The 27,999-nt window shown below is 40.3% G+C and overlaps 1 protein-coding gene across 1 annotated transcript; it reads left to right on the forward strand.

Annotated features, from left to right (window-relative positions):
- Nucleotides 1-668: 668 nt before the first annotated feature.
- On the forward strand, nucleotides 669-27,986 carry map3k21 (mitogen-activated protein kinase kinase kinase 21). The gene is made up of 10 exons (XM_079248927.1): nucleotides 669-1,947; nucleotides 18,071-18,251; nucleotides 18,374-18,522; nucleotides 19,173-19,348; nucleotides 21,579-21,819; nucleotides 24,312-24,434; nucleotides 25,647-25,797; nucleotides 26,513-26,607; nucleotides 26,698-27,531; nucleotides 27,612-27,986. Exons 1-10 carry the CDS (start codon nucleotides 1,155-1,157, stop codon nucleotides 27,965-27,967), a joined length of 3,099 nt encoding a protein of 1,032 aa, XP_079105053.1. The 5' UTR covers nucleotides 669-1,154; the 3' UTR covers nucleotides 27,968-27,986.
- Nucleotides 27,987-27,999: the final 13 nt, after the last annotated feature.

Consider the following 27,999-nt stretch of genomic DNA (forward strand, 5'->3'; position numbering starts at 1 on the left):
ACATCAGCCAAGTAGAAAAGCGTAGAAAAGTGTTTTGGTTTTGTGTAATATATACGCGTTGTTCCACAGAAAATAGTTTTGTGGGGTAACTATGTTGATTATGCATCAAAACTCGACAGCGGAGACCCCATCCAATATGGCGGCGACGTTGGTCGTCTACGTATAAGATGTCTATGGCCCCAACTGCTGCGGCGGTCACGTGTCACCCAGTTGTCCAATCAGAAAGCACCATAGTCTGCTCGGAGCGCAGCAGCAGCAGCGCCCTCAGACTCTCCGTTCAGCCGTTGCTCCGACCGACTCCGCTTGGCGACAAGAGTGGCGGGGGAGGGCGTGTTTTGATTAAACTTTACGCTTTTTTTTTTTTTCTTTTATTTATTTTTTTTAATACACGTTTTGTCGCTTTGAATTCCAGGATGTTTATTGCGTTATCAAAGTGCTCGATTATTTGCTGTTTAAGGAGAAATTAACTTTGGAGCAAGCGGTCTTAAAGAGGAAAGAAGCCACCATCCAGACGCTGTATATCTGCGGGCTGACCTATGCTAAGCTAATAGCCAGAAGTCTGGAATGCAGTCGGAATTCCCGATAGAAGTCCACAAGCGACCGGGCAAACTTTTTTTTCGCTCTTTGCTTGCTGCAGGTAGTTTACTGGAGATTCTGAAAGGGAAAGCAGCCCCCCAGAGGCTCTCTGTTGGTCGGACTGGACTGGGCAGGTGCACCTCTTGCGGCACCTGCGGAAACTTTGTAACCTAGCTGCAGCTAACATTAGCACGTTAAGCTCAAGTGAAAGTTAGTTTTTATCCCGTTGCTAAAATACTTTGAGCCAGTGGCGGATAATTTCTTAGCCGTCAGCAAGTGTTGGCTTTTGCAAAACAGTATTTCGGCTAACCATAGCCAGCTTCCCGTTGAGCCAGACTTTTACCGGAGTGGCGACGTGGATAGCTGGGTTGCGGACACGCCGTCTCTCCCGCAGGACTTTGGACGCAGCTTAACTCCGCCGTGTGATGTGAAGGGAAGTCCCCCTCTGTTCTCATCGGGTTGTCTCGCAAGTGTGACAGCGTGATGATTTCAGAAAATTACATTTTTTTGTTTTAATTTTTTTTAAACTTTTGTTCTAAAAGCTCTGCACCCTATGGTGCCGCTACGGCCACCGAGAAATGGATGTCTCGCAGGCCGCTTTCCCAAACGGTGAAGGGCGGCCGGGCGGTGGTGGGACCGGGGGACATGCCTGGACGGAGTCCCCGACAGCTCGGGCGTGGGCTCACTCTGCCCCGCTGTGCCCGACTAGATCCCTGTGGACAGCCGCGTATGACTACGAGGCAAGCGGCGAGGACGAGCTCAGCCTCAGACGGGGGGACGTGGTCGAGGTCCTGTCTAAGGACGCTGCGATCTCCGGTGACGAAGGATGGTGGACCGGGAAAATCAACCACCGGGTCGGGATATTCCCCTCTAACTATGTCACCTACCAACCCGCTATCTACCATCTCCCCACAACTAGCGTGTCGGTGGGGGTACCGGAGCAAGTCCCGAGCCCACCCGTCCAGATCCCATTCAGTGAACTGGTTTTAGAAGAGATCATAGGCGTGGGTGGGTTTGGGAAAGTTTACCGGGGTACGTGGAAAGATCAAGAGGTCGCAGTGAAAGCTGCTCGGCAAGACCCAGATGAGGACATAACAGCCACGGCCAGCAGTGTTAAACAAGAGGCGAAGCTTTTCTCAATGTTGCAGCACGCCAATATTATTAAACTGGAAGGGGTGTGCTTGGCGGAACCCAACCTGTGTCTGATTATGGAGTATGCCCGAGGCGGGACTCTGAACCGGGCGTTGACCGGAAGACGCATCCCTCCACACATCCTGGTCAACTGGGCTGTGCAGATCGCACGCGGGATGCACTATCTGCACGAGGAGGCCGTGGTGCCAATTATTCACCGTGACCTGAAGTCTAGCAACAGTAAGCAAAGATTGCAGTGTGTTTGTGTGTGATTAATACAGAGAAATTAAAATGTCCTCAGAGGGTGCACCTGTTGACACATCACTTGCTTTTGTCTGTCCACGGAAAAGTTAGTTTTAACAATCTCTAGCTATTATTTTAATCTACTTTATCTCCAGGTGGTATCTCAGTACGGTCTGAGAAGCTGCAGCTTTTGCACAAATAATAACTGTTTATATATATATATATATATATATATATATATATATATATATATATATATATATATATATATGTGTATATATATATATATTGTATATATATATCATAAGGCAGTCCTGTTACTACATCATAATCTCAGGTTGCTGGCATCCTATTATCCACTGTTTCTCAAATGGGGGTACGCGTACCCCTGGGGGTACTGTTTAAAAAAAACCGCATCTTTTTATGTTTTCTTTCAGACATCCTGAAGTAAAATAATAATATTACATAAATATTTAATATTTTTCAATAAATGTAAGTAAGCATTCATAAAAGGAATTTACATTTAGATTGACACCATTTCATTCCTCCCAAACTCCCACACTCCGACATGAATTAGACAAATCGTATCAGTCAGTCACTGTCGCCTTGACAATGCAACAGAGTCCTGGTTGAAGTGTAGTGGAGATGTTTTGCATGGTTAAAGTTTGATAAACCAAATACAAATGACAAAGTGCTGTATTTCATGCTTTTTTTTTAAACCAAAAATACTTTGCAGTGGTTAGGGGGCACTTGGCTAAAAAAAATGTTATATGAAGGGCACCGCTGCTATTATCCATGTACAATTTACTTAAAAACCAGCACGGTGTTGCCCTTTAAACACATTGAAAGTGGTGCAAAAAGTCAGCAGTCAGATGCATGAAGTGGTGGGGTGGATGCCATCGAGAGGATGTGAAATAAAGTGAAGCGTTTGCTCAGCTGGGCAGCTCCCCCTGCACTTTCCCTCCTCTGCCTTTAAAACACACACACCTTCCCAGCCCCCTTCTCCACTAAAAGCCAAAATGCTGTTCAAACAAGGACACTGATTTACCAACATATAATCAGACACACTCTGTACACACTGTCAGGCCATGTGCTGAACAGCCAAACCCAGAAAACACAGGGGAGAAAATGGAAGTCTTCGTGCATAATGGCAGAGATGACCTTTTAACAAAGCAGGAACATAATTTACTTTGAGGGAAATGTCTGTAGTTTTACCACTAGCTCCTGGCATTCATCTTTGGGAAAATGAAATGGGTATTGTTGTATTTGAAGGGCTCACTTTTGAGAGTCACTGTAACACAACAAGCTCAGCATGGCTCAGAGCAGTAGGCTTACTGTGCCAGTTCTGGTAATTGACAACAGGCCTGAAAACTTTAGTTTCCCAGGACTGAATAATGAATGGACAGGACTCGACGAGTAAAAAGGGTTTGAGTCACATACGCACTGGCACAGGCTTCTCGCTGCAACTCAGGTGTGTTTATATGTGTAATACAACCCCAAACACTATTTCTCCCCTTTGTGATCAGAGACCCTTATCAGCCTGGGACCATGTGGGGAGAAGCTGTGGTGTAATGATGTCTGTTTATCTCCAGCTGTGAGAGTCAATGTGTGAATGTAGAGGCAAAACTTGTGTAACCTGTGAAATGTACACACAGCACATTTGCCAGCAGCACCAAGTTAAGACTTTTTGACTTGAAAAGAGAGAGTTTGCACTGATTTTGATGGGTATTGAAATCTGTGCAGGCAATTTTTAATATACAGGTTATGCTAATATTTTTAGCTCCAAACATGATCTAAGTGCATGTATAGATGTCAGATAGTACAGCTATAGCATAAAGTCAGATTTTGGTGACATTCTCAACCAATTTTTAAGTCCAACATTATTTTTTTGCTGCTTTCATCTTGTGGGTTAAGAATAAATCCTTTTGATTCACCTTTAAAAACATAGTTTGGATAATGTTTGTTTATTTGTTTAATACCTTTTATGAAATCTTAGAAACCATTTAGAAAAGCCAAACCCTACATCTAGTCTTATTTAAGATGAGGATTAGTGCATAATTATGGGGCAGATGGATAGAAAAGATTTAACTGCTGTGTAGATTGTTTCAGCTAATCGGATGTTTGGTGAATACACACACACTCCCTGAGACAGGCACAGCGCTGTTACCCTGCCACCTCATTGTGACCAACAGAAAGTAATAACTAAAGAGGGAAAATGTTAAACTAGAACCAGAAGAAACCATTCACATTGTGCTTTTTTGCTGTCCTGCAACTATATTTGCCCTGGGAGCCTGAACTGGCAAAGTGCTAGGGTTGCTCCTCTCCATGAGACCAATATAGAAGCTAAACTCTGCCAACAAGTGCTCTTAGTGGCTGCAAGTAGAGGATTGAATCAGGGGCAGAGGTCTGAACATGTGTCGTCAACATACAGTGTTATCTAAATAAGGAGAGTGAATAAAGCTGTATGTGTTTACTTAGAAGCAGGGCAGTGAGTTCACAAAAGACTCTCTCTTACACTCAAACGGCACCCTGTGGTGTGTTGGGTTGTTTTCCCAGTTTAAAAATGAAAAGAAAAAAAAAGTATAATGTTGCTGCTAAGAAAAGTTGTTGCATCTGTTGGTATGCCTGCTCGTTTGTTATGGATTTGTATGCAGTTTATCTACACAGAGTTAAAACCACTGAAACACTCACTGTCATGAATTATTAATTCGCAAACTTTTTTATTTTTTTTTTATTTAATTAGAAAAATATCTTAATGGCTGTTTTTTTTTTCCCTAAGTCACGTTGTTTCCTTTCAGTGCCAATCAAAATATAGACAGGTACATGTAGACGGGTGAAAAACCACAGAGCTTAACCAGCTCCGCTCGTTTACTCTGCCTGTCATTTATCAACTCGTAGTGTACACATGCTCCACGCAGACAAATATACAGCTATTTGATCAATGATTAGCCTGTAAAGTAATATGTTGGAAGTCAGCAAGATTTGTCCTATCTCTTTTGTGTTTTTCAACCTAATCTGTAAAATCCCAGCCTGCAGGGAGGAATGTTGCTAATGAGGGATAAAAGCTTAACATACGTTTACACAATGGACTGGTCAAGCAGCGGTTGCTAGGCTACTGTGGCCAAAAGAATGGCTAGGACTCTGAGGGTCTCAAAGCCCTTGTTTTGTTTTGTTCTGTTCATATTTAATCTCCCAGAGAGCAGCGGTACTCTTTTATTGCAACAAACTGAGGGGGTTTTCCCTTCTTACTTTTTTCTCCTTCTTTTCTCCTTATTCCAGTCTGCTCCCACTTGATCCTTATTATTTTTCATGTCTGCTTTTCAGGCAGCAGAATTTTCAAACCTAATCCTTGCAACGTTAACTTTTTTGAAGGGCTCAAGTCAGCTAAGAAGTTTTCATGCCAACAAATATTGTCTGTCTAGCACACAACCTGAAATGTAGAATACTAATAATGTGTCACTACATTCTGTAAAATAAATACAGTATTCCCTTAAAACAGCTTTGACATTGTAGTTCCTGGAGGAAAGCATTGTGTCAGGCTGATATCCCAAAACATGTTCTGAGATTGTAAATATACTTTTAAGTAATAGATAAATATGTCACTTAAAGGCATTATAAGACTTTTTGTTTTAATTAGACTGGGTCATATCAAGTTAGCTTATTTTTATATCCATGGAGAATGGAAAAGAATGTCTCTCTTTCATCTTATTTGCCTCTTGTTATTTTTTAATGCCATTTATCATCCTGTCTTTCTTGCTTTATAATTTTGATTTGAATAGCTTTCTGTATGTTGGGTCTGGCAGTTTCTACAGAACAGCAGATAAGAGCAAGAAACTGCACTTGAAGCTTGGCCCTGAGCCAGTACCCATAACCCGCATTAACTATGGAGTTTCACATCTTTGTGTGAACGCCTGTATGACAGGAATGCGTGCTTAAATGCAACTGAAACTGATTAAGTTTTATTCAGAGCACGTGCAACAACTTCCTCCCATCAATTTGAAGCTATTGTTGGGCTTCATCATCCCTTCCCTGTTTCTCCATTGCTGCATCTTCCTGTACATCACAAACACCCGATAAGCACTGCAGCACAGGAAGGCATTCCTTTTTCTTTTTATGCTTGAAGTTCTGCCAATGTAGGAAAACCACAAGTCCCATTACATTACTAAAAGGCTTAGTTTTGACCTTGTGGTTAACTTAAACAGGTGATTGTGACAATGCTAATGTGTATAAATTACTTCCATTTCAGTGTGACTAAAAGTAAATTTACTAAAAAAGTAAATTTAAATTAATTCATAGATATGAATGTCTTGATTAATCAGGCTTCTAACCCATGGCTTTTTCACATATTTTTTCCTAAATTACCTTCACAAAATACTAGAACAAAATGAGAGTGATTATTGCAGGCAACAGATGATGATAAATTGCTTTGAGGATAAACAACTGACTGGGCGAGGTCCCTGCCATAATCTGGGATATCATACAACAAAGCTCTATCATGTCTTTGCTCCCGTTGTAATGAAAAGTATATTTGAAAAAGCACAGAAGTGTTGTTGGCTTTGAACACTAAATAGATGAATTTATTTTCACTAACTTTACTTCCCTTCCTCTTTAAACACAACAATGGACAAGAATGTGTCTTAAACTCTGTTTTTAATGACTACTGTCAGTCCTTAATTTTTCAGTTGTCTGGCTTTATTCTTGAATAAGTAGAATCTAAAAGGTAAAATGACCAAAAGCTTTACTAGGTGTTGCAGGGCAACTTGCTTTGGCTTCCCACAATTACCCCTGGTGATACACAGACAGTTACTGCCTGTCTTTTCTCTGACAAGAGAATGGGAAGAGGGGAGAGAGGAGGAGTTGAGATGCTTTCACTGTGTTTTTTATGACCTCTCCCTGACTGCACCTATTGTTGAGGGGCTGGGTGAAAAGGAAAAGGGCCCACAGCTGAGAAGAGTTGCTTTCCAAATCAGCCAATCCTCTGCATTCCTGTCCGTAGCATGATGGATGCTTATACAGCAAAAAGACACTAAATGCACAACTTAAACATTTGATATGTTATAATTAGCCACGCTGTGGGTTAATTCAAGCTTTATAGACCTAAACCACAAGAGGAAGAGAGCAGACAAAGAGCAAGTGACTCGGCGAGATATGACCATGATAGATGGATTTAGTAGACTATTAGCCCTGATCCTTTTCCCATCCAGCAGAACACCTCGGGGCACTCTCATTTCCACCAGGAGAGACAGACCAGGCTCTGAATGTGTGTGAAGCAGACTTATTTTCTGCTTAGCACAGGAAGTTGTCTGGTGCTGCGATGCCTAGACTGTTTAAAAGATTCTTATACACCAACTGTGTTTTAAGTTAAGAAAATTAGGGCTTTCTTTTAATGTTTTATCACTCTACACTCTGTCTAGACTGGTCACTGGTCAGTAACATCTGAGATGGTTTTCTTTCATGTTGGGAAAAGGCATGCTTTCAAGGACAAAGTAAAAATTTATATTGACAAGAAATTATTTTTTCTTTTTCTTTATTTATATCAAACACATATACAACACAAAACAAGGGTGCACATTTGCGTAACATTATACCTTGTTTGAGAAGGAGCAGAAGGAAGCCCAGTGCTTATTTAAATACTACTCCTTATTTACAGTCTTTAATTTACAGTTATATGGCTGTATACATAGTTTACATACTGAAAGTCATCAGCCAGAAGGCAAAATTTAAAGCAGCAAAATAAGTGATGAACTTTCTTCTTTTTTTATATTTATCTAATAACAATTTTTGTACATTTTTAAAATGAATAATAATATTGCATAATTTTAAATCATCACTTAGTGCATTCCATAAAGTTACTCCATAAATGGAAACACATCTGCTTTTTAGGGCGGGGTGTGCATATGTTTTCTGTAACATAGGTTTACCTCTCAGATTGTACACAGCAACATCGTGATAAACAAAAAAGAAGTTTCTCCAGTCGGTGATTCATATGATCCTTGGTTGGGAAAAGCCTAAAAAGAGACACCACTGCATAGTGGGAATATTTCCAGTTTTGTTGCTTAGTTTTACTGGTGCATTTATTGGGGTTTGTGTATACATTATGCATATGTCACTACTGTCATCAGTGTAGTCCGATTGTACACAAGTAGACTGTATAATCAAAGGGTGCAGTAAAAGTTGTTTTTTAAATGCACATAACAGACCTGATGGCTGAGTGTGAGATACTCTTCTTTAAAAGCTAGCGTGTGGAAGTACTTCAGCCTCTATGGTTGGCTTTGTTTGCTGGGAAACTGAAGCGAAGTCTGCTTTGTGTACAACGTTAGCTCTTGGTTAGCTTTAAGTGAATCAAATGCTGGAAATAAACTACAACACAAAGGGCATTGTGGGTAAACACAAGCAAAACAAACATGCATCAGACAATAGACGCCTCTAGTTGGGAGAAATATCTCCTAGTCATACGTGGCCATATGAGGTTCTGATGGAAACTTGGTCAACTCAAGCCATTCATGCATCTGGTAGATGTGGAGGGAACAGAGATTGTCCTGCCTTAACTAATAGATGAATGGCTTTTCTTATTTGTTTGTCATGTACATATGAGAAACAGTGATACACGTTTCCACTCAGAAAGTAGTAGTTGTCAAGTCTTCACACAGAAATAAATCCATTATGTCGCATCAATATTAATTTTACATTGCTTGAAGATTTCCACCTCTAATATGTCTGAACATTTTGAGGTTAATATAACTTTTTTTGGATCATTTAAAGCTTTTGAATGCAGGAGTGATTTGTGAACATTTGGGTGTCAAGATGCAGAGAATAATAAATTAGTTTTTTCTTGTTTATTTAATTGAAAGGATATATGCTTTTTTTTCCCCCTAAAAGGAGGATTTATTTTCTTTGTACCTTGAGGGGGGAAAGCAATGGGAAGAAGCGTGGGACCTGCTTTGAAGACAGCAGCTCTGCTTCTGATCTTCCCACTGTCCCACCATGAAAGATGGGTCTGCCTCAAGATCCACTGTTGGAAAGGGGAATTAAATGGAGGCTGGACCGAGGGTGGGGTCTGTCCTGGAGGCATATCCATCTCCAATTGCGCTGAGCTGTTGTCCTCTTCTTCAAAACATTTTCTTTTGAGAGAAGGGAGAAAATATAGACAGGGAAAAGGCAACAGAGGTACGCAAAGCAACACACATTTTTTTAGATGTGGTAAGCTTGTAGGCAGTCATTGCAAAGTTCCCAGACCATAAGTGATGATGATTTATGCACTTAAGAAAAACCTTAGTTTATTTAAGCTGTAACTAAAGTTTTTTTTTGCTTTTTTAATGGGCTAACACAAGAAAATAGGCCCTATAAAGGCCCTTTAAAATAGAATCTTTGTCATACTGTATATTTACACCTAATAGATGTTTAGAACTGATATGCCTAGTGATATTTTTCCCCTTTTTATTGAATGGAACGCAATGTCCCTAAAGTCAAATTAGGTTACATTGTTAATGGAAAAGGCACTTCCACAGCTGCAGCTGCGAGGGAGAAAGGCAAACATAGATAGTAGAAATCAGGTGATTTTTATGTCTGTATAAGACATTAAAAATGGTGAAAGAGGCACCTAGATGACTACCTTTGTTTAGAGGTACATGCAGAAAGAGAAAAACCAAGAGAAAACCATCAAGCCCCAAAGCAAATGTTGTAAACATTTGTATTCTCACAAACCACAAGCCTGAAACATATCTAAAAGTTTGAGATTAGATAAAACATTGTTTTTCTTGGCATTTTTTTATCTTCATATTTTGTCATAAGCTCCTGGTTATAGAAATGATGTGTACACATGGAAAGAACTAATTAGATAGATTAACTAGATTAATTTTAAAGTGCTTTTATCAAACGTTTTGTTGTGTTTCTGGTTTATACAACAAGGCTAGAAAAATAAAATTGTAATATCTGTGAACCCATGTAAATCACACATGGGTGAACATAACAGGTGAACTTAAACCCATTCCATACATTCAAAGCAGTCATTTAATATTTGACGCCTTCCTGGAAAACTTTAAATCCTCCTCCTAACACATTATTCATCAGCTTCTGAGATACAAGAAAGATTAAATCAAGTTTATTTGAGAAATCAGAACTTGATGTTTAATTGGGAAATAAGGATTTAACCTTCATGCTGGTTTTTTTTTTTTAAATATTGAAAAACTTTACCCTGAAAATGTTCACTTGATATGTCACTACATAAATTTTACAAGGACAGAAAATAATTTGAATACTTTCAAACATTAATTTAATTTGTTAGCTTTAACCATGACATGATTAAATCAAGAAAAAGTATTGAGTTTCATATTTAGTGTTCTCAGTTACAACAGAATCCACAAAGGGAGGGGGGTATATGAACAATGATTTGCAATACAGTGAGGTTGGAAAATAATGACAACTGTTATTGATGGTTGATGGAGTGTTACTGTGGAAACTGAAGAGGAAAGGAGGAGAAATACTGTTGTAACTTGGGTTTATAGAAAACGAGGGTGAAATGTGGTGACATTTACGGATACTTTGGAAGAAATAATGAATCAGTTAAATGACATAAATTATTTATAATGTGTGGAGACTAATATGGGCTTCTTAATGTGTCAAACCATAAAAAAGCACGACAGATTTTTTTGGGATGCATCATATAGTAGAGGATTATACAGACTGATTACTGAGCCTTACAGAATACCCTCAACGTGTTCAATCTTGATATTTGTATAAAATTTGTGGTGAAAAGCATTAAAAGTGGGCTACTAATAAATTATATAAATGATCATTTACCTGTATTTTTAATGTATGATTGACAACTGAAGAAAATAAGAAGGAAAATGGTATACAAATGCAGGAACAGATGAAGCAGCTGCCAAATTCAGAGCAAACCTCCTAAAGAGGTGGAGTGGGGTTTATGTAGAAGAGGCAAATGCTGCATGAGTAACTTTTAAAGAGCTACTTTTCACTCTGCTTAGCAATGTCCAAAAATAAAATGTATAAAATATAATGACTTTTTCAAGGGCTGTAAAGTTTAGAACAAAGTGCTCAAAAGCAATATAAGCATTATAAAAATTGAAATTATATTGAGACATGATAAGAGTGAATATTACGATAAAGCGTTAAAACAGCAGTAATATCAAAGCTACTTAAAGAAATATGTTATAGGCAGTAGCTCTGTGTCCAGGAATCTGCCCACTCATTTCATCAACAAGAAAAGTAAGCTGATAAAAGACATGAAGGAGTAAATTTATTAAATTTTTTTCTTTGTTAATGTGGGACCTAATCTTGCTAATGCTGTCATGGACAAGTAGAAATAACTTCAATGGAGGCAGTCAAGTGTTTTTATGAGAATTCATCAGCTTATAGAGATTAGAATATTTTTAAATTAGTGTGTAAAAGATGATTCTTTTAGTATTGAGTGTCGATTGTCAAGCAGTTAGCTGACTGACGACCTAAATGTTTCTGTTTAACAAAGGGCCAGGTATATGTTTTTCTTCTGGTTCCTTTTCAGTCGTGTGCTCTTTGATTGGTTTCTTGGGATATGAGGTTGTGCATAGCCATGTGCAAAATAAACAAAAAAAAAAAAGAAGAGAGAAATGAAAGGCAAATGATGTATATATTGTGTCAGGTCAGCATGGATTTAGGGTTGTATGAGAGAACTACTTAGAATCACACAATGAATTGTTTAGCTACCTTTTAACCTTGTTTTCCAGTGTGAAGTACTACGTAGATACTTTCAAAGTCTGCACACAAATTTTCCTGAACACTCAGACAAGTTGTTGACTATGTAAATTATTTTTCATGGCAACAACCCCACATAAACTTAAACATCCTTGATATTAGTAGACTTTTTAGTGGCCACCATGAGCCATGGCTCTGTTATGTTGTGTAGGTGCTTTAGGTCATCCTGTGAGTCAAGACTCTAAATCTGGTTGTTTGATCACCTTTATTTAAAGATGTTATGGGAGTGGTTTCTTCTGGGGTGATGGTGCCCCAGCCCATTGTGCAAGATGGATCATTAAACAGTTTAATGACTATGAAGATGTTATGACTCACATGGTGTAGCCTGTTGATGTCGACCTTCTCTTACATGGACTTGTAGTATTATTGCTAAGACAGTTAACTGCATGCTGCCCAACACGTCACTGTGCTTTTACACTTGTTGGTTTTTCCACATTACCCACATATGAAAATTATGTTCTTGGTAATGATTTGGGACATGCAGAAACTAGCTATGAAGAACACTTTGTGTTTGAATTTTGGATCCAATTTTCTGTTGTATTTTGGGCCTTAAGCTTGGAACCCATTCTAGAGACATGTGAGGGTTGTATTAGATTAACTTTTTATAAATTTGAGACCTTCTAACATGCATTTTCCTTGGGTTTTTTTTTTTTTTTGTTTTTGTTTTTAACAGCTTATTTGTGAGGAAATAATAATTTTTTGTTATTTATATCTGAGATTTTTACAATATTTGCTCAGTGAGATAGTCCTCAATTATAAAGTTTATTTAGCTCAGTTTATTGGCTGGTTAATGGTATCAGATGGTTCCCAGCTTGTTGTAAATGGAGTATGCAGATTGTGCTTAGAAAACAAGACCCACATGCCCGCCACCACAGTGAAAAGAACACATGGATTTATTCAGCTAGCATGTTTTTTGAAAGGTTTTATTATTATTGCCATTTTCATAGGCAGATTAGGGTTATTACTTAACAGTAACCTAACCCAACACATTGCCAAAGCAGTAAAAGAGGTAAAAGTTTCAAGTGAGTTCACTGTATATTCTGATATGTGTAAATCCTGAAAGCTGACTGATAATTATTATCAGGCACGAGACAGAATCAGTAGTTATAAACTGCTCTTTATTAGTTTGACTCCTGATAGTCGTCATTTAGCCAAACAAAATGTCTGGCAGAAGTTTAAAGTTGCTTTTTGTGGCGTAACGTCAGCATGGAGTCATGTAGACATTAGGTAGTCTTTTATCAGACATTTCTAGAGGGCTGACACTGAAGTAACATGGAGCTACAAAGAAAGTATTTGGCATGATATTCTATAGGCCAATCAACACGGACAAGTTTATCCCAAAACCACCGTTCCTTAAGGTTGTGTAACCAAGCCATCATAAGTCATTATAAGCCCCTAGCCTGCTGGGAGGAATCTATGGAATCACTGAGAGAGGACTTGACAACAGGAAGTTGAAGTATATCATTGGTCTAGTGAAACCAGTTTGTAATGGAATTCCCATTGTTCTAGCCTGGGTAGAGGATCCCCTCTGTGCCTGGGGCCAGTAATGGCACCAATACCCCTTCTGTTAATGAAGATCCACTGGAGTCTTGCTATGCTTAAAATGCTTCCTGAAATTACTTACAACTATAATGCTTACGGTTTCCACTTCAGTGTATTAACTGTGTGATGGTTGAAGTGAAAAACAATTAAGTACCTCAGGACAGATTGGATTGAGAAAGTAGCTTTTTAAGAACGAGTTTTAAGGTCAATAATGGGCCTATGTTTAGCTTTCCTGTTGTGTTTGTAGGGCACAGAGGCTAATACTGGGTTAGCACACCTGTGAACCAACAGTGGAGGTAGTCACAGAACTGAACTGATGTTTGTTTTTTAGAAATAACCACAATGATGGACAGTGCCTCTCTAATAACAAATTTTCTTATAATTCGGCTGATTCTGTGACTCTGCATTGTTCTTTAAAAGCACAAATGGATGCAGATCAAGACCAACTCTAGTAAGATGGTGTGGACTCCCAAAGGGTAGCAGTGGTAGCTTCACCCTAATGTTTTTTTTCTGCTGATATGACATGACTACTGTGCAAAAAGTGCTATTGTTAGCATACAGTAACATCTTTTTCCGAGAATTAAAGATTTTATTTTCATGCAAGTAAGCTCATTCTGAGTAGTTTTTGTATTTTTGATGCATCCTGATGTGATCGATAGAAACTGCGATTAGATACATAGTACTGAGCATTTAACATAAGTCATATACACTTATCAACTGTGTATCTCTTTGTCTATGGGATGCCGAAGACAAACAGCAAGCCCTTATGGTTTTGAAGCTGGCATCAGCCAGTTTGTTGCTTAGAAAATTGGGTTGTCTGTTTATTCAGAGCAGTGATGATAATTTCCCTGCCTCTTGTCAAACTAATTGACTAATCCTTTTGAGTTTAGTTGCATCCATTGTGACCATAAAATTAGTTCCTCATTAACCCACATCGTTTCTGTGCTTGTTGGAAAAAATTGAAAATAGCTGCTGAGTTTTATAATGCAATAAAGCAAATGGTTTTGTGTAGTTAGAGTTGTATATTTTCCAGTAAGAAGATTCTTCATGTGCATGTTTCAGTTTTTCTTGTCTTTCCCTTTGGCTCAAGGACGTTAGGTTAGTTTCTAAGCAAACAATCAGTTCTTCAGGTTGGCTGCTATGTTGCTTTGCAGCTTTCCCACATCTCTCAGCAGTTCTGCTGCAACTTTGACACACTGACTGCATAACTGGTAACAAAGTTAGCATATTTATTCCTGGTAAATGTCTCATGGAAGTTATTAGGGGCTGTAATAATGTTTTGGCCATTTCTGTTAGCCACATACAAATTTACTCAACTCTACACACTTCTAGTCTCACATTTAAAAACACAAAGTTTTTGTCGTTTTTATTTGATCGTACACATGGAGATAAATTTATCACAGGCAATGTGGCAAAGACCAGTGAAAATCCTGATTTTACATTTAAAAACAACAGAAAACATGTAAACAAGGTTTGTTTTGCTTTGATCTAAAGGTACATAGTGCAGATACTTGAATAATTGCAACGCACCACAAAAAGCCAATTTCCCAACTTCTTCAGCTGTTTCACATGTTTGTTCATTATGATAGAAGTGAGTCTTGTGCCTTCATATTACTGCATATATTTATACATATATGACAACAGAGGACTGATTTTTTTTTGTTATTATTGTTAGTTTTTACTCTTAATTGTAAATTCAACACATCAGTGTCTTAATGTTCAGCGATGCATCTGTGTGTAAATTATGAAATGGGATGTTTGGTGATACAAGATCTTGGTACTGGTGAAAGCAAATGTATAAAATGACACCAAAAGGATCAAAGAATCTTGTTTAGGTTGTTGGTGCTTGCTTCATGGGAAGGAAATGTCTTGTTTTCAAACGGGTAGAATATTTAGTAGCTGGAAAATGGCACAGTTTTATCTTTTGCTAAGAGGAATGAATGAACGCATAAAAAGTTGCTGCCCTTCAGTTGGCACCAAGTGGCAACCTCCGGCCGTTAAAAGTGAAGCCTAAGCAGAAGTGCATAAAACTGCAGTTCCCCCTTCATCCACTAGGGGCTGGCTGCAAAACGGAGCAAATCCCCATAGACTCCCATGTTAAAAAGGCCAACTTCACAGCAGAAATAAAAATGTTTACAGCCTGGTTCAAAAATCCTTTTTCGGTTCATAGGTCATGACAACTATGGCGGGAGTGAATTTTTTTCTAACTGACCCATTTTAAAGTTATTTAATCTCAAAGTTTGGCAAATTTAGGGGCGTGTCCTTTTGATTGACAGGTACCAATCTCTGGCTTCAAGTAAGAAGAACATAGAACAACTGCGGTTTTTAGTCGGTTTAGTCCACTTGCTCTTTGCAGTCTGCATTTGACCTGATTTAATTTATTTACATTTTGTAAGATTTTCACTCAGTCTGTGCATTTTCCAGATGCTTTTATTAATTGATTAACTCATTTTTTTTTAGTAGTTTTCTACTTATTTAGTACACCCAAACTGGTCATGTTGGTAGTTGAAAGTGATGTAAATCTAAAGTGACCAATAGCCGAAGCATTTCATTTCACACCTCTAAGTGTACACCAGAGTGAAGTGAAGAACCAGTGGTGATGAAGGACCTGATGCTGTCATGTAATGTTTCCCACCTTTGGGGCAAACAGCCTTGTACTAGAACAGACATGACATCCATCTGGGAATTAGGACATGCAGTCTGTTCCTGCACAAGAAGAAAAAACAATGACTTGCCATTATAGGAAGGAAGCAGTCATCTATAAATTGTAAACTACTAGTTCAGGTTTTTGTTTTCAAATCAGGTGTAGTTTAGTATGTCTTGGTGTGGCCAGGCTTAAAACTGGATTAAACTAACATTTTATGGATTTTGCGTTCAAGCTCATATAGACTTAAATTTTCCAGTTCACCACAAGGGGGTAGAATTGTAGCAGACCAGGTCTGTGCTTTGATTCTTATTCAAGATTATACAAGTTGGGTTTTTGTTTTGTTTGTCTTCTGTTTTGTTTGCTTGTGTTTTGGAGACTTTGGGGGCCTTAGTCTGAGAGATTAGGTGGGAGTTTGGAGTACAGCGGCTACTCCTCCGTATGAAAAGGGGTCAGCTGGGCTGGTTCTGGCATCTCATTACGATCCTTTGCTGGTGGCCTCTCCTTGGAGTTTTTCCAGGCACATCTTAATGGGAGGAGACCCCAGGGCAGATCCAGGACCTACTAGAGGAATTATATATCATCTCTTGACTTGGAATGCCTCTTTGGGATCCACCAGGAGGAGCTGGAAGTTCTTTTCTTAGCTTTTGCTCTATGACCTGACCCTGGATAACTGGTAGAAAATGGATGGATGTTTTTGTTTTGTTCCAACCTACTGGGTAGCTAAGGGGAGAGAAAACATCCCTTATTTATCTCCTCTGTTGTCTGTCAATTCAATTCTGGCTCATTGTAACGGAAAATCAAATGCGGGAAGTGATCAATCAAGAGAACAGCATACCCTAACTTTGGACTTACAGCTGATGAGAACACATCTGCTGTTACATGTGTTGGTTCATCATACAGTAAACTGCGATTTTACAAAAAAATGGTAAATATAGTAACATTTTCAGCAATGGGTTGTGTTATCATCCCCCAAAATCATCTCAGTAATCCATTGTAATTCTTTAAGAAATACATCCTGAGCAAACAGAAAACTCAGCATCATGTAGACACAACAAGCTGAAATTGCAGAGTCAGCTAAGAAAATTTACAGCTATAACACAAGCTTCCCCCCATATTAACTATAAAAGCTTTCTACTTTTCAGTCTAGAAAAGTTGCAAGTTCTGCATCAAATTTCAGTCTTTTCCCATCAAAATCTGTCTCTCGTGAAGAGAAGCAATGCCAGTATTGTCCCTTTGTGTTTTGACAATTTTTTTAAGTGAAAGTTTGCTTTTTGACTCTATATAATGGTTAACATTTAAGTGGATGAGGAATTTTAACATGCGAGTAAAATCTAGTGGTAGCAAATTTAGATTTAATTTCTTTATGTGTTACGAGATGTTTCTCTTTTTATGTTCATCTTTTTTTTTTTTCATGTGAAAAATGTGTTGTATCCCTGCCAGTTGGAATGATATCATACTGGATTCTGATTAACCTTTACACCTGCAAAGGAAGACGACAACATGAGAGAAGTTATGCAAAAAAGGATGAGGATATCACAGATAAGTGATTCAAAGTGATGAAGGAAAGTGGAATACAAAGGATACACACACAATCTCCTAGTGATGCGTAGGTGTGATGGAAAAAGATGGCTATAAGGATGTCTATGATAATGAGTAATCATGATTCAAATGATAATCAAGTTCTTAGTTTTGATTTTCAAATTCCTGTTATGTTTTCACCTTATATGGGAGGTTTTTATTCTTGCCTAGTCCAACATTGTGTGTGTTTGAACCTTTACAACCCCTGATGGTGTTGACCTCATACGTCAGTGGGCTGTTACTTGACTTAGGCCAGGTGTAGCGTTACCAGCAGGCTTGGAGGGTTCCCTCTGTCTTTAATGTGTTAAACAGTTTTAGGACCGGAGGACAGGTGCTTTGTGATGCTGTCAACCCTCTGTTACTACAGTAATAAATGACCTGCATTCCACTGTTGGCTCTCTTGAATATCGACTATCATCCCCTCTCTTGCAGGGTTGTGCTTTCCCACATCCCCCACTCTTTGTGTCTTCCTCTCTTCCTTTCTCCTTTATTTCCTCACATCTGTGGCTTTCATCCAAATCCTGTCTATCCACTTTTCTCTCCCTCCCTGCTGCCTTTTCCTCCTCGTATCATAATGACATTCTAATGTGTCTTTTGTTTCAGTTTTATTACTTGAAAAAATTGAGAATGACGACATCGGGAGGAAGACCTTGAAGATCACAGATTTCGGCCTGGCCAGGGAGTGGCACAAAACCACAAAAATGTCAGCAGCAGGCACCTACTCCTGGATGGCCCCTGAGGTCATCAAGTCATCTCTCTTCTCCAAAGGCAGTGACGTCTGGAGGTATGAGAAATGTCACACAGGCGCAGAGATTAAGAAAGCTCATCAATCATCTGGAAGCCATTAATCCTGAGCACTTTTTTTTTTTTTTACTTCATCTGGGTTGCGTCTGTGTCGTCCACCAGTTACGGTGTCTTGCTGTGGGAGCTGTTGACAGGGGAGGTACCATACCGAGGGATTGACGGCCTTGCTGTTGCATATGGTGTAGCAGTCAATAAATTAACTCTGCCAATCCCCTCCACCTGCCCTGAACCCTTCGCCAAGCTCATGAAAGGTGAATACGTGTCCAAATATTCTAATTAGGCTCAATTTACAAATATCTGTCTTTAAAAGGAGACTCATGAACTGTACATATAACCACGATTATGTCCACCATATTTGTTACCATGGAAACCAGCTTAGCTTGAAGGTCTCAGCTCATTAGAATTGATACGTTTCAGTAAGAAAATGACTTGATGTTGAAGGAAGTAATAAGACAGTGAGTTCTCACTAATGACACATTATGTGCAGGGCCGGATTAAAAGTGCACAGGCCCCTGGGCCCAGAGTGTCCCACAGGCCCCTCTTCCCCAGCACAACATTGTGAAAATTGTCAATGATAAAATGTGCAACAACATTTCTAACATCTCTCAGCCAGTGGTACCAATAGCAATACACTAGACACTGTGGTGTAACTATCTGGCTTTTATTCACATTTAGTTTCATGTCCAAACTCCTATGTGGGGCCCCTGGTCCCATGCCCATCATGCCCATTGGATAATCCAGCCTTGATTATGTGCATGTTTTCTGCACAAACTAGATCAAATGACCACATTGCACTTCTTCATATTACTATAAAAGCATTGAGGTTATTGGAGAACTTGAAAACTGCATTAATAACTTAGTAATAACGCTTGTTAATGTGTCCCTGTGTGTTGTGCTGTAGAGTGCTGGGACCAGGACCCCCATGTGCGTCCCTCCTTCTCCTGCATCCTGGAGCAGCTGTCAGCCATCGAGGAGGCGGTGATGGCCACCATGCCGCAGGACTCCTTCCACAGCATGCAGGATGACTGGCGCGTGGAGATCCAGGAGATGTTTGATGAGCTCAGGACCAAAGAGAAGGTACAGCAGGACAAAAATGGCATCTGGTTGGTGGTTGAATATTAAGTTTTAATCATATGTTTTCAGATGAAACACTTTTTCTGTACTTTTTTTTTTTTTTTTTTTTAAACAGATGATGCCTGAAAACTAATCTGTAATAAAAAAATGAAGTATTTCACTTGGCAGCTTCTCTGGACTGAAAGTTTAATTGGTTACTTTCAGTGGCTAAGCTAATTGCACATTTACCAAAACGAGTCATTAAGGCTAAGGTGCTTTACCGTACTTCCCCCTTGTTAAGACCATAATCTGCTTCCTGTTTAAGTCCACAGTTTCTGGCTTAAAGTGAAGTTAATTAGTGTTTATAGAAACAGTGGGATCAGCACAGGCTCAGGCAACAAGCGGTGGGCCGACCGACACAGGTGGTGTTGTTTCACCAGGGTTCATTTGTGCTTTTATGGGTATTATAGACAGTATTTATTCTGCTCTGCTCCAGTTTAAGCCGGCTTTTTGGCCTTTGTGTTGAGTTACATGAGTTACAGAGTGCAAGATGAATGAATCAAGTACTCAATGATTGCTTTGTCACTCTTTATGAAAACATTTCTTTGAGACGTCGGCTGATATTTTCCCCATCACAAATTTCACAAGATTACTGTTGGAGGAGATTTCCTGTAAACATCCCACCGCAATGTGTGTCTAGGTGGGTGGTGGAAGGGGTTTGACTGTAAAGCTGCTTTATTGGAGTCATCCAGTAAGGATTATTATTACTCAGCTGAGAGCAATTAAAGAGAAAACATGGAGTGAAGAAAGGCTAAGTCATGAGAGGAGACGTGTGTAGCAGAGAAACAGCAGCCAGTGATCTCCTGTTAGAGACAGCTTGTTGGTAATGGAGTTCTCTAACACTACCTACCACTCCTACCTGTCTTATAGAAGTCTGTTCGAGGACTTTGTTTTGTCGGCATTGTGTTCCTGTTCTGTCCAGAGAGGATAACTTGATCATCATTATATGATCAAATAGGAAACTGATGCATGGCTGAAGGTGGCACTGGGCAGCAATCCAGAGCGGGTTGGTTCTTTTAACCTGGAAGGATTTCATCATTTATAGTAGGGCTGTGACGACAGGCTTTTGTCCCGATTCAATTCAATTCCAATTTTTTGGGTGCTGATTAGATTTAAATTGTGATTCTCACAATTTGTCAATATTGCTGCTTTTTGTAGATTAAAAGCAACAAAAAAAAATGTGTAAAACTTTTTTTTTCGCCCTTTATTTTTCTTCATTTCAATTAAGAAAAACAACACAGTAGCCAGACTATCATTCTGCTGATATAATGCCAAAAAAGAAACAAGTAAAAAGATCAATAAAAACAATAAAAATTACATTAATTTTATAATTGATTATTTTTATTTATTTGAAAAAATAAATTTAAAAAAATAAATTTTTTAACACAAAAATCCATTTTAAAATTGTGAAGCAAAAAATCCAAATTTTTTACTTTTTCGATTAAATTTTCCCACCCCTAATTTATAGTATCCAGATTATTATCTAATAAATATTAAATATGAATATGTGGGGTTTTAGTACAGGTTTATACATGCTGGACGTGCTTGAAAATAATCATATTATGTTTTTAAGGTTTGAATGGTGCTTGAATTTTAGACACAAGGTCAGAAGCTGCTTGAATATGTGATTAAACTGATTGTTTAATAAATAACTTTATGATTAAATAATTTACTGTTAAGATAAAGAAACAGAACAGAATAGTTTTCTACAGTTTTGCATGAAAATAACATCGCAAAGCATAATTTGGTGTTTTGAGGTCCAGCAAAGTGCTGGAAAATGTAAAAATTGACCTTGAAAATAAGCAACTCTGTTTTTACATCTCTAGACTTTCAGATGTAACTAAACTCAGTAAATGACTGCAGCAACTCCAGACTGATCCTGGTGATATACTTTCGTTAGAACAGCTCTTTTTTGTATATTTTTAAGCTTTCCTCCTGACCTGTAAACAGGTTTAATGAACAATGAAATGTTTCTGAAAGTTTATTAAAGATTTTTAGTTTACACTCCTGAGTTTCAACAACCTCCAAATGAGAACTTGGTTCATATCATCTTATAAAGCATCTCTGCATTGCTGCTGTCCTCAAGCAAAACAACAAAGGATTTGTTTTTCTTTCTTAGTCTAAGTTAAGAAGAGCGTGTTAACATCAACCTGCCCTTCAGATTCACCTCATATCATCTGTTCCGTCTCTCCAGGAGCTGCGTTCCAGGGAGGAGGAGCTGACGCGAGCTGCCCTCCAGCAGAAGTCTCAGGAGGAGCTGCTGAAGCGCCGGGAGCAGCAGCTGGCCGAACGGGAGATCAACGTGTTGGAGAGGGAGCTCAACATCCTCATTTTCCAGCTCAACAAAGACAAGCCCAATGTAAAGAAGAGGAAAGGCAAATTCAAACGTTCCCGCCTGAAACTGAAGGATGGAAACCGGATCAGTCTGCCGTCAGGTGAGCAGAAAGGACCACACGTCTCAGCCACATTTTGATACGGACATTTCAGGTGGTCAACACGTCATATTCACTGATAACTTAGTGTCTTGATGAGACTTTGCATTGTTTTTAATGCGGTTCTGAGTAATTGGCACCGCCCCTCCGACATCAGGCTTAGTTTAAGGGTGTGCAAGCTGATATCAAGTCAATTTTATTTATTTATTATTTAAGCACTTTTCTCAAAACAGCAACACAAAGTCCTTTGCAAAATAACAGCAAACTCTGTGTAGTATAGCTCTACATAGAGCATGGAAAGTAAATTAACTTTAGTATATCATCAACTCATTGGCTGCCAGAGATGTCTTTTGACGTCTTTCTAAATCCAAACATTCACGGCTGAAGACGCCGAAAGACGACTTTTGGGCTTTCTGTATATGAAACATGATTTGGCCGAGCGAGCGTTTTCCGAGCAAGCGCCCAGCATGTTATGATGGCGCTCCAAGTGTGCACCCTGAGGAATCCCTGACTCACTCACCCGGCCAAACCAGCCCTCTTCGGCGGTCCCTGAACTCCATATTCTGCTGTCCCAAAAGAGGAGTCAAAACGCCGGCGAGACGGGGGTCTCTGCTACAGACTGGCAGCCACTGAGTTAAGCTTCTTACATACTCCACAAGAAGCGAGATGAAAATTACGTCATTTTGTTCTCGCGGACGCATTTGAAGACAGTTCTCGACACATCGGGATGGCAGAACCTTTTTCTTGCGGGGCTCCGAGAAGTATTGTGTGATTGGTCGGACATTTGAAGTGGGCGTGGTTAACACAGAAAAAGCATGAAGCGGAGTTGCCGCTTCAGCATTTTTTGCTGTTGCAGGTAAAACGGATTGTTTTGATAAAACAGCTGATCAAGGTGGTGCGAAAGTACGAACATTTTTAAATGTGACATTAGAACACTCGGACCCAGCCGCGTGCACAACCCGCCCTGCCGCGGACAAAGTTGCTCGTTAAATATGAAACTAGAAAAGCTCTCGGAGAGCGGAAACCTCCGCCAAGCACAATGTTAAAGAATCCTTTTAAAACATTCCTGGATCCAAACGGTGATCCTGATCACCATCAAAATTTAATCAGTTCTTCTCTTTCACATTTCCAACAACTCTTGAAATTTTAATGAAAATCCATCCGTAACCTTTTGAGTTATCTTGAACACAGACAGATAGACGCCGGGAAAAACATAACCTCCTCAGCGGAGGTAACAACCGGGTTGATTGCACATAAAAGCAGACATCGGCCCCCCGCAGTGACCCCTCCCCGCTGCAGACCTGCTTCTTGTGGAGTATGTATGAACCTGATGAAAAAGAAGTTTTTTTCTTGTTCTTGCAGCCTTGAGAGCAAGAACTCAGTTCTAAGTCATGAGAGGAGACGTGTGTAGCAGAGAAACAGCAGCCAGTGATCTCCTGTTAGAGACAGCTTGTTGGTAATGGAGTTCTCTAACACTACCTACCACTCCTACCTGTCTTATAGAAGTCTGTTCGAGGACTTTGTTTTGTCGGCATTGTGTTCCTGTTCTGTCCAGAGAGGATAACTTGATCATCATTATATGATCAAATAGGAAACTGATGCATGGCTGAAGGTGGCACTGGGCAGCAATCCAGAGCGGGTTGGTTCTTTTAACCTGGAAGGATTTCATCATTTATAGTAGGGCTGTGACGACAGGCTTTTGTCCCGATTCAATTCAATTCCAATTTTTTGGGTGCTGATTAGATTTAAATTGTGATTCTCACAATTTGTCAATATTGCTGCTTTTTGTAGATTAAAAGCAACAAAAAAAAATGTGTAAAACTTTTTTTTTCGCCCTTTATTTTTCTTCATTTCAATTAAGAAAAACAACACAGTAGCCAGACTATCATTCTGCTGATATAATGCCAAAAAAGAAACAAGTAAAAAGATCAATAAAAACAATAAAAATTACATTAATTTTATAATTGATTATTTTTATTTATTTGAAAGCTGATCACCACCAAAATTTAATCAGTTCTTCTCTTTCACATTTCCAACAACTCTTGAAATTTTAATGAAAATCCATTCGTAACCTTTTGAGTTATCTTGAACACAGACAGATAGACGCCGGGAAAAACATAACCTCCTCAGCGGAGGTAACAACCGGGTTGATTGCACATAAAAGCAGACATCGGCCCCCCGCAGTGACCCCTCCCCGCTGCAGACCTGCTTCTTGTGGAGTATGTATGAACCTGATGAAAAAGAAGTTTTTTTCTTGTTCTTGCAGCCTTGAGAGCAAGAACTCAGTTCTTGCTTCTTGTGGAGTATGTAACAGGCTTTAAACAGCCAGCGTAACGTTTAGCTGGAGCGTTGAAGACAACTATCAGCTTATCGCCGTTTCTACTAAAGCGCGCAGATCTTTGATGCTTGTGTGACTGCGGCAACATGTAAGCACACCTGCTATATGTTCTCCTGTAATCCTGCTGCTATTCACATGTCTATGCTGCATATTTTAGACTTTCAACACAAGATCACTGTGCAGGCGTCGCCTTCCATGGACAAGAGGCGGAGCCTTCATAGCACCAGCTCCTCTCCTCCCAGCAGCCCCACACTCATCCCCCGGCTACGAGCCATCCAGCGTAAGATCAGCTTGTTTTCCTCATTTTCAGGTTGTCGGTAGTTTACAATGAGGTTACCATGTGTCTGTTCTGCATGGAGCTAAGTTTGAAAATGAAAATTTGCAAACACATCAACCCACCGGGAGTTTCGTGGGAACAAAAACACGGTTCGGCGTCACTCACAGTGGCAAGCCACGGGGACAAAAGCCAGAGCAGTCAGTCAGTTGTTTGAACAGTTTAATAAAGATGTTAGTCACGCACCAACGCCCTTGTAATAACTAGAGCAAATTCCTCTTGTGCATTTATGTTACATGGAGATATTCAGACAGAGTGCAGACTGCTGCTCAACAGAATGTTTGACATGAACATCTTGGTATTTATAGACAGCTAGAAAGTTTGTTACAGTCACTCTTGTGCTGGTAATTGTAGCTGTAGCTCTGCATCATACAGGGTGGGCTTCAAAGGAGACAAAATACTGACATTTTATATGTGTTCAAACATCCATCCTATGTTTTTTAAGCGGGTGCTTCGAGCTACAGATAGAGGTTGTCATTTTCACGGCCAGTTATTACAGGAAACATTGATGCAAAAAAATAATAGTGAAAAATGTACAAGAAACAGTATTTTTCAGATTTATGCCTTTAAATAGTTTTGCAGCACGCTTAAAGTTGTTTAAAACATAGCTTGGCCAATACCTTTGTAGACATGTGATGGTTTGGCTTTTCTTTGTATGCTCAGACTGTTCCGTCTTTCCTGATGTGTCTGGTGTTTACTGCAGTCTTGTCTCTGAATATGATGTTCTTACTGTACCATAAACATGGTTTGTATGGCCTCTAACAGGCTAAAGATCTACTTAAAGATAATTGGATATATTAACAGCAAACTAAGCCAGATGGTGAACTCACATACCAACATACCTTCTTGTCTGACAACTTTTGTGGCTGTAGTGTTTATAAATCAGCACATAGTGAGATTTTATATATGACTATCATCTGTAGTTGGTCAAAATCCTCCAAATTTAATTAATAATTCCATCTTCCAGGTCAGATCATGCTTTGAATACTCCTGTTAGGAGTTTAGAAGCAAGGAGAAGAGTGAGAGAGCAAAGAACAGACAGGTGTATAGAAATATTACCGTTGCTGTCTGACAGATATTCTTTCAGACGCGCTTGCAACAAACTTTCTGCTGCAGTCGTTAAAATCTGCCGTAACGTTTGTTTCGCTGTGTTAACAGTGACTCAAGATGAGAGCAACCGCACGTGGGGCCGCAGCACCCTCTTCAGGCCTGAGGAGTTTGATGACGTTAAAAAAGGAATCAAGAAGAAAGGAAGGACCTGGGGCCCCAGTTCAGTACAGAGCAAAGAAAGGCCTGCCGCTGCTGAGAGGTGACATTTACAAAAACACATCAAGGGATTAGTAAATGAATTGAAAACATCTTTTCTTTTTTTTCTTTTTTTTTTACACATTTATCAGCCTGTAAAAATGCAGTTATTTAACTTGTCAAAAACACAAAAATTATTATATTTTTTTCAAAATGATATTTATTTACATTTAATCTACATTACAATTATGCACATTTATACATTTTACTGGTGGATGAAAGGTGGTCTATTTGTAAATGAAATCATTTATTTCAATATTTCATAATGTATGTATAAAATTATAAAGGCATCATTATTATAAATTATAAAGGTTTCATTAACAAGTAGCCATCCATCTATGTATTTATGTATTTCCCACCTGTCCCCAGCTCCTTTTTCCAGCTCATCTGGGGGGATTTTGAGCTATTCCTAGGTCAGCCAAAAGAACTAACCCCTCCTGTCTGTCCTGCGTTTTTTCCACGGCCTCCTCCGGGTTGGATATTTTCTAAACACCTCACCAGGGAGGCGTCTGGAAAGCATCTTAACCAAATGCTTGAGCCAGCTCATCCTGTTCGTCCTGATTGTTTAGGACGCTGGCGTCGGACATCGGACATTGATGGTTTCTAACCCATCCAATTTCACCCCCATTTGACGGCATATTCCAGGAGAGGGATGTGGTATAACAAAGCTGAGAAGGGCTCCAGATCTGCTGTGTTTTCATCTGTAACTGTGTTTTCAGAGTGCGTCCTCTGTCAGATGGCAGTAACCCCTGGTCCACCAGCCTGATGAAGTCCCAGAAGTCAGTCCCCCTCGCTGCCCTGTTTGTTGAACAAGGTGAGCTGAAAATCAGATCTTGGCTGTTGGAATCGCACAGGGTCGGTCTTTGTGTTGACAAGGTGTTATTTCCACCCCCTGTGTTTTCAGCCGGGACAGGTAAAGACGAGGCAGTCCCCCAGGAAAGTCCTGACAGCAGCTCCAAACCAAAGCAGCTCAAGTTCCCCAACCAGGTGTACATAGATCTACCTCTGTGGAGGGACGAGCCGCAGCCTCAGAGTGTGGGTGGGAGTAGCGGACCGGGAGACGCTGGGGTCGGCTCAACCAGTCCGGGTGGCCTGACAGAGACGACTGACGACCCCTGCACCACCACGTCCACTTCCTCCACCTCCACCACCCCACAGCTCACCCCCACCAACAGCCTTAAAAGAACAACGGCTCGCCGCAAAACGGACTCTGTGCTGTACGGCTGCGGCTCCCTGCTGGCTTCCGTCGTCCTCGGTTACGACATCAGGGATGCTCTCAAAGCCTCAGTACCCGGGGAAGATTCAGAGCCTCCTAAAGAGGAAAAAGAAAAGAAAAAGAAGGAGGGCCTCTTTCAGCGAGCGACCCGGTTCCGCCGCAGCACCTCCCCCCCCGGCGGTCGCTCCCGCAAAGACGACGCATCGTCAAATCAGACCCAACCCACCCAACCCGTCAATCTCATCTCCATGTCGGCCATTATGGAATGCAACTCCACCAAGTGCCTCTTACAGTCTGAGGCGGGGGTGTCGGAGCCTGGTACGAAGAAGGCGGAGCAAGTAGCCGTCAATCACCACATGGAGCCATCCAGAACAGGCAAAGCGGCGTTTACAGACAACCATAGTCACCAGTCTGCAGCTAAAACACACAAACCAGTGCAAACCCAAAGCCAGCCACCAGAACAGAGCAACCACAACATAGGAACACGTCTGCGCAGGAAGAAATACACCAGCAACCACAACGGTGAGTGACACGCAGCTCGGGGAAGGAAAAGTAAGCCAGCTGGTTTAGAAATGTTGCCTAACGGTTCGCTTTGTTTCCAGCCAACGGCCCGCCCACTCTGCCGCTTCCTGCCACAGAGAAGAAGCAGGAGAAGGAGAGGGACGAAAAGCCTCTGAGCGGAGAGGTAATCCCACGGCCGCGGCCCGTGTCGTTCCGAGCCAAACCCCACGCCTGGGCCTTGCTCCGAGGCCGCAACAAGAGCTACTCCTTGGGACACTACTCCGGGGAGAAGACGGCGCAAAACCTGAGCATGGTGCTGTCCTCAGAGGTGGGCTGCTCGCTGCTCGACATGGACACAGAGGGCCAGAAGCGAGACTGCACCGTGCCGCTCTGCCGAATCCAGAGTTCCCCGGGACGGCCCTCCCTCTTCGAGCTGGAGAAAGAGTTCCTCTCCTAAGCGCCCAGAGGAACGATGTGCTGGAGTTACAA

This window comes from Telmatherina bonti (genome assembly GCF_933228915.1).
Source record: "Telmatherina bonti genome assembly, chromosome: 11".
Classification (NCBI taxonomy): Eukaryota; Metazoa; Chordata; class Actinopteri; order Atheriniformes; family Telmatherinidae; genus Telmatherina; species Telmatherina bonti.

Coding starts and splice junctions, on each gene's coding strand:
- map3k21 (XM_079248927.1), top strand. CDS start 1,155: ATGGATGTCTCGCAGGCCGCTTTCCCAAACGGTGAAGGGCGGCCGGGC. Junction 19,349..21,578: donor AGCTCAGGACCAAAGAGAAG/GTACAGCAGGAC, acceptor CCGTCTCTCCAG/GAGCTGCGTTCCAGGGAGGA. Junction 26,608..26,697: donor TGCCCTGTTTGTTGAACAAG/GTGAGCTGAAAA, acceptor CTGTGTTTTCAG/CCGGGACAGGTAAAGACGAG.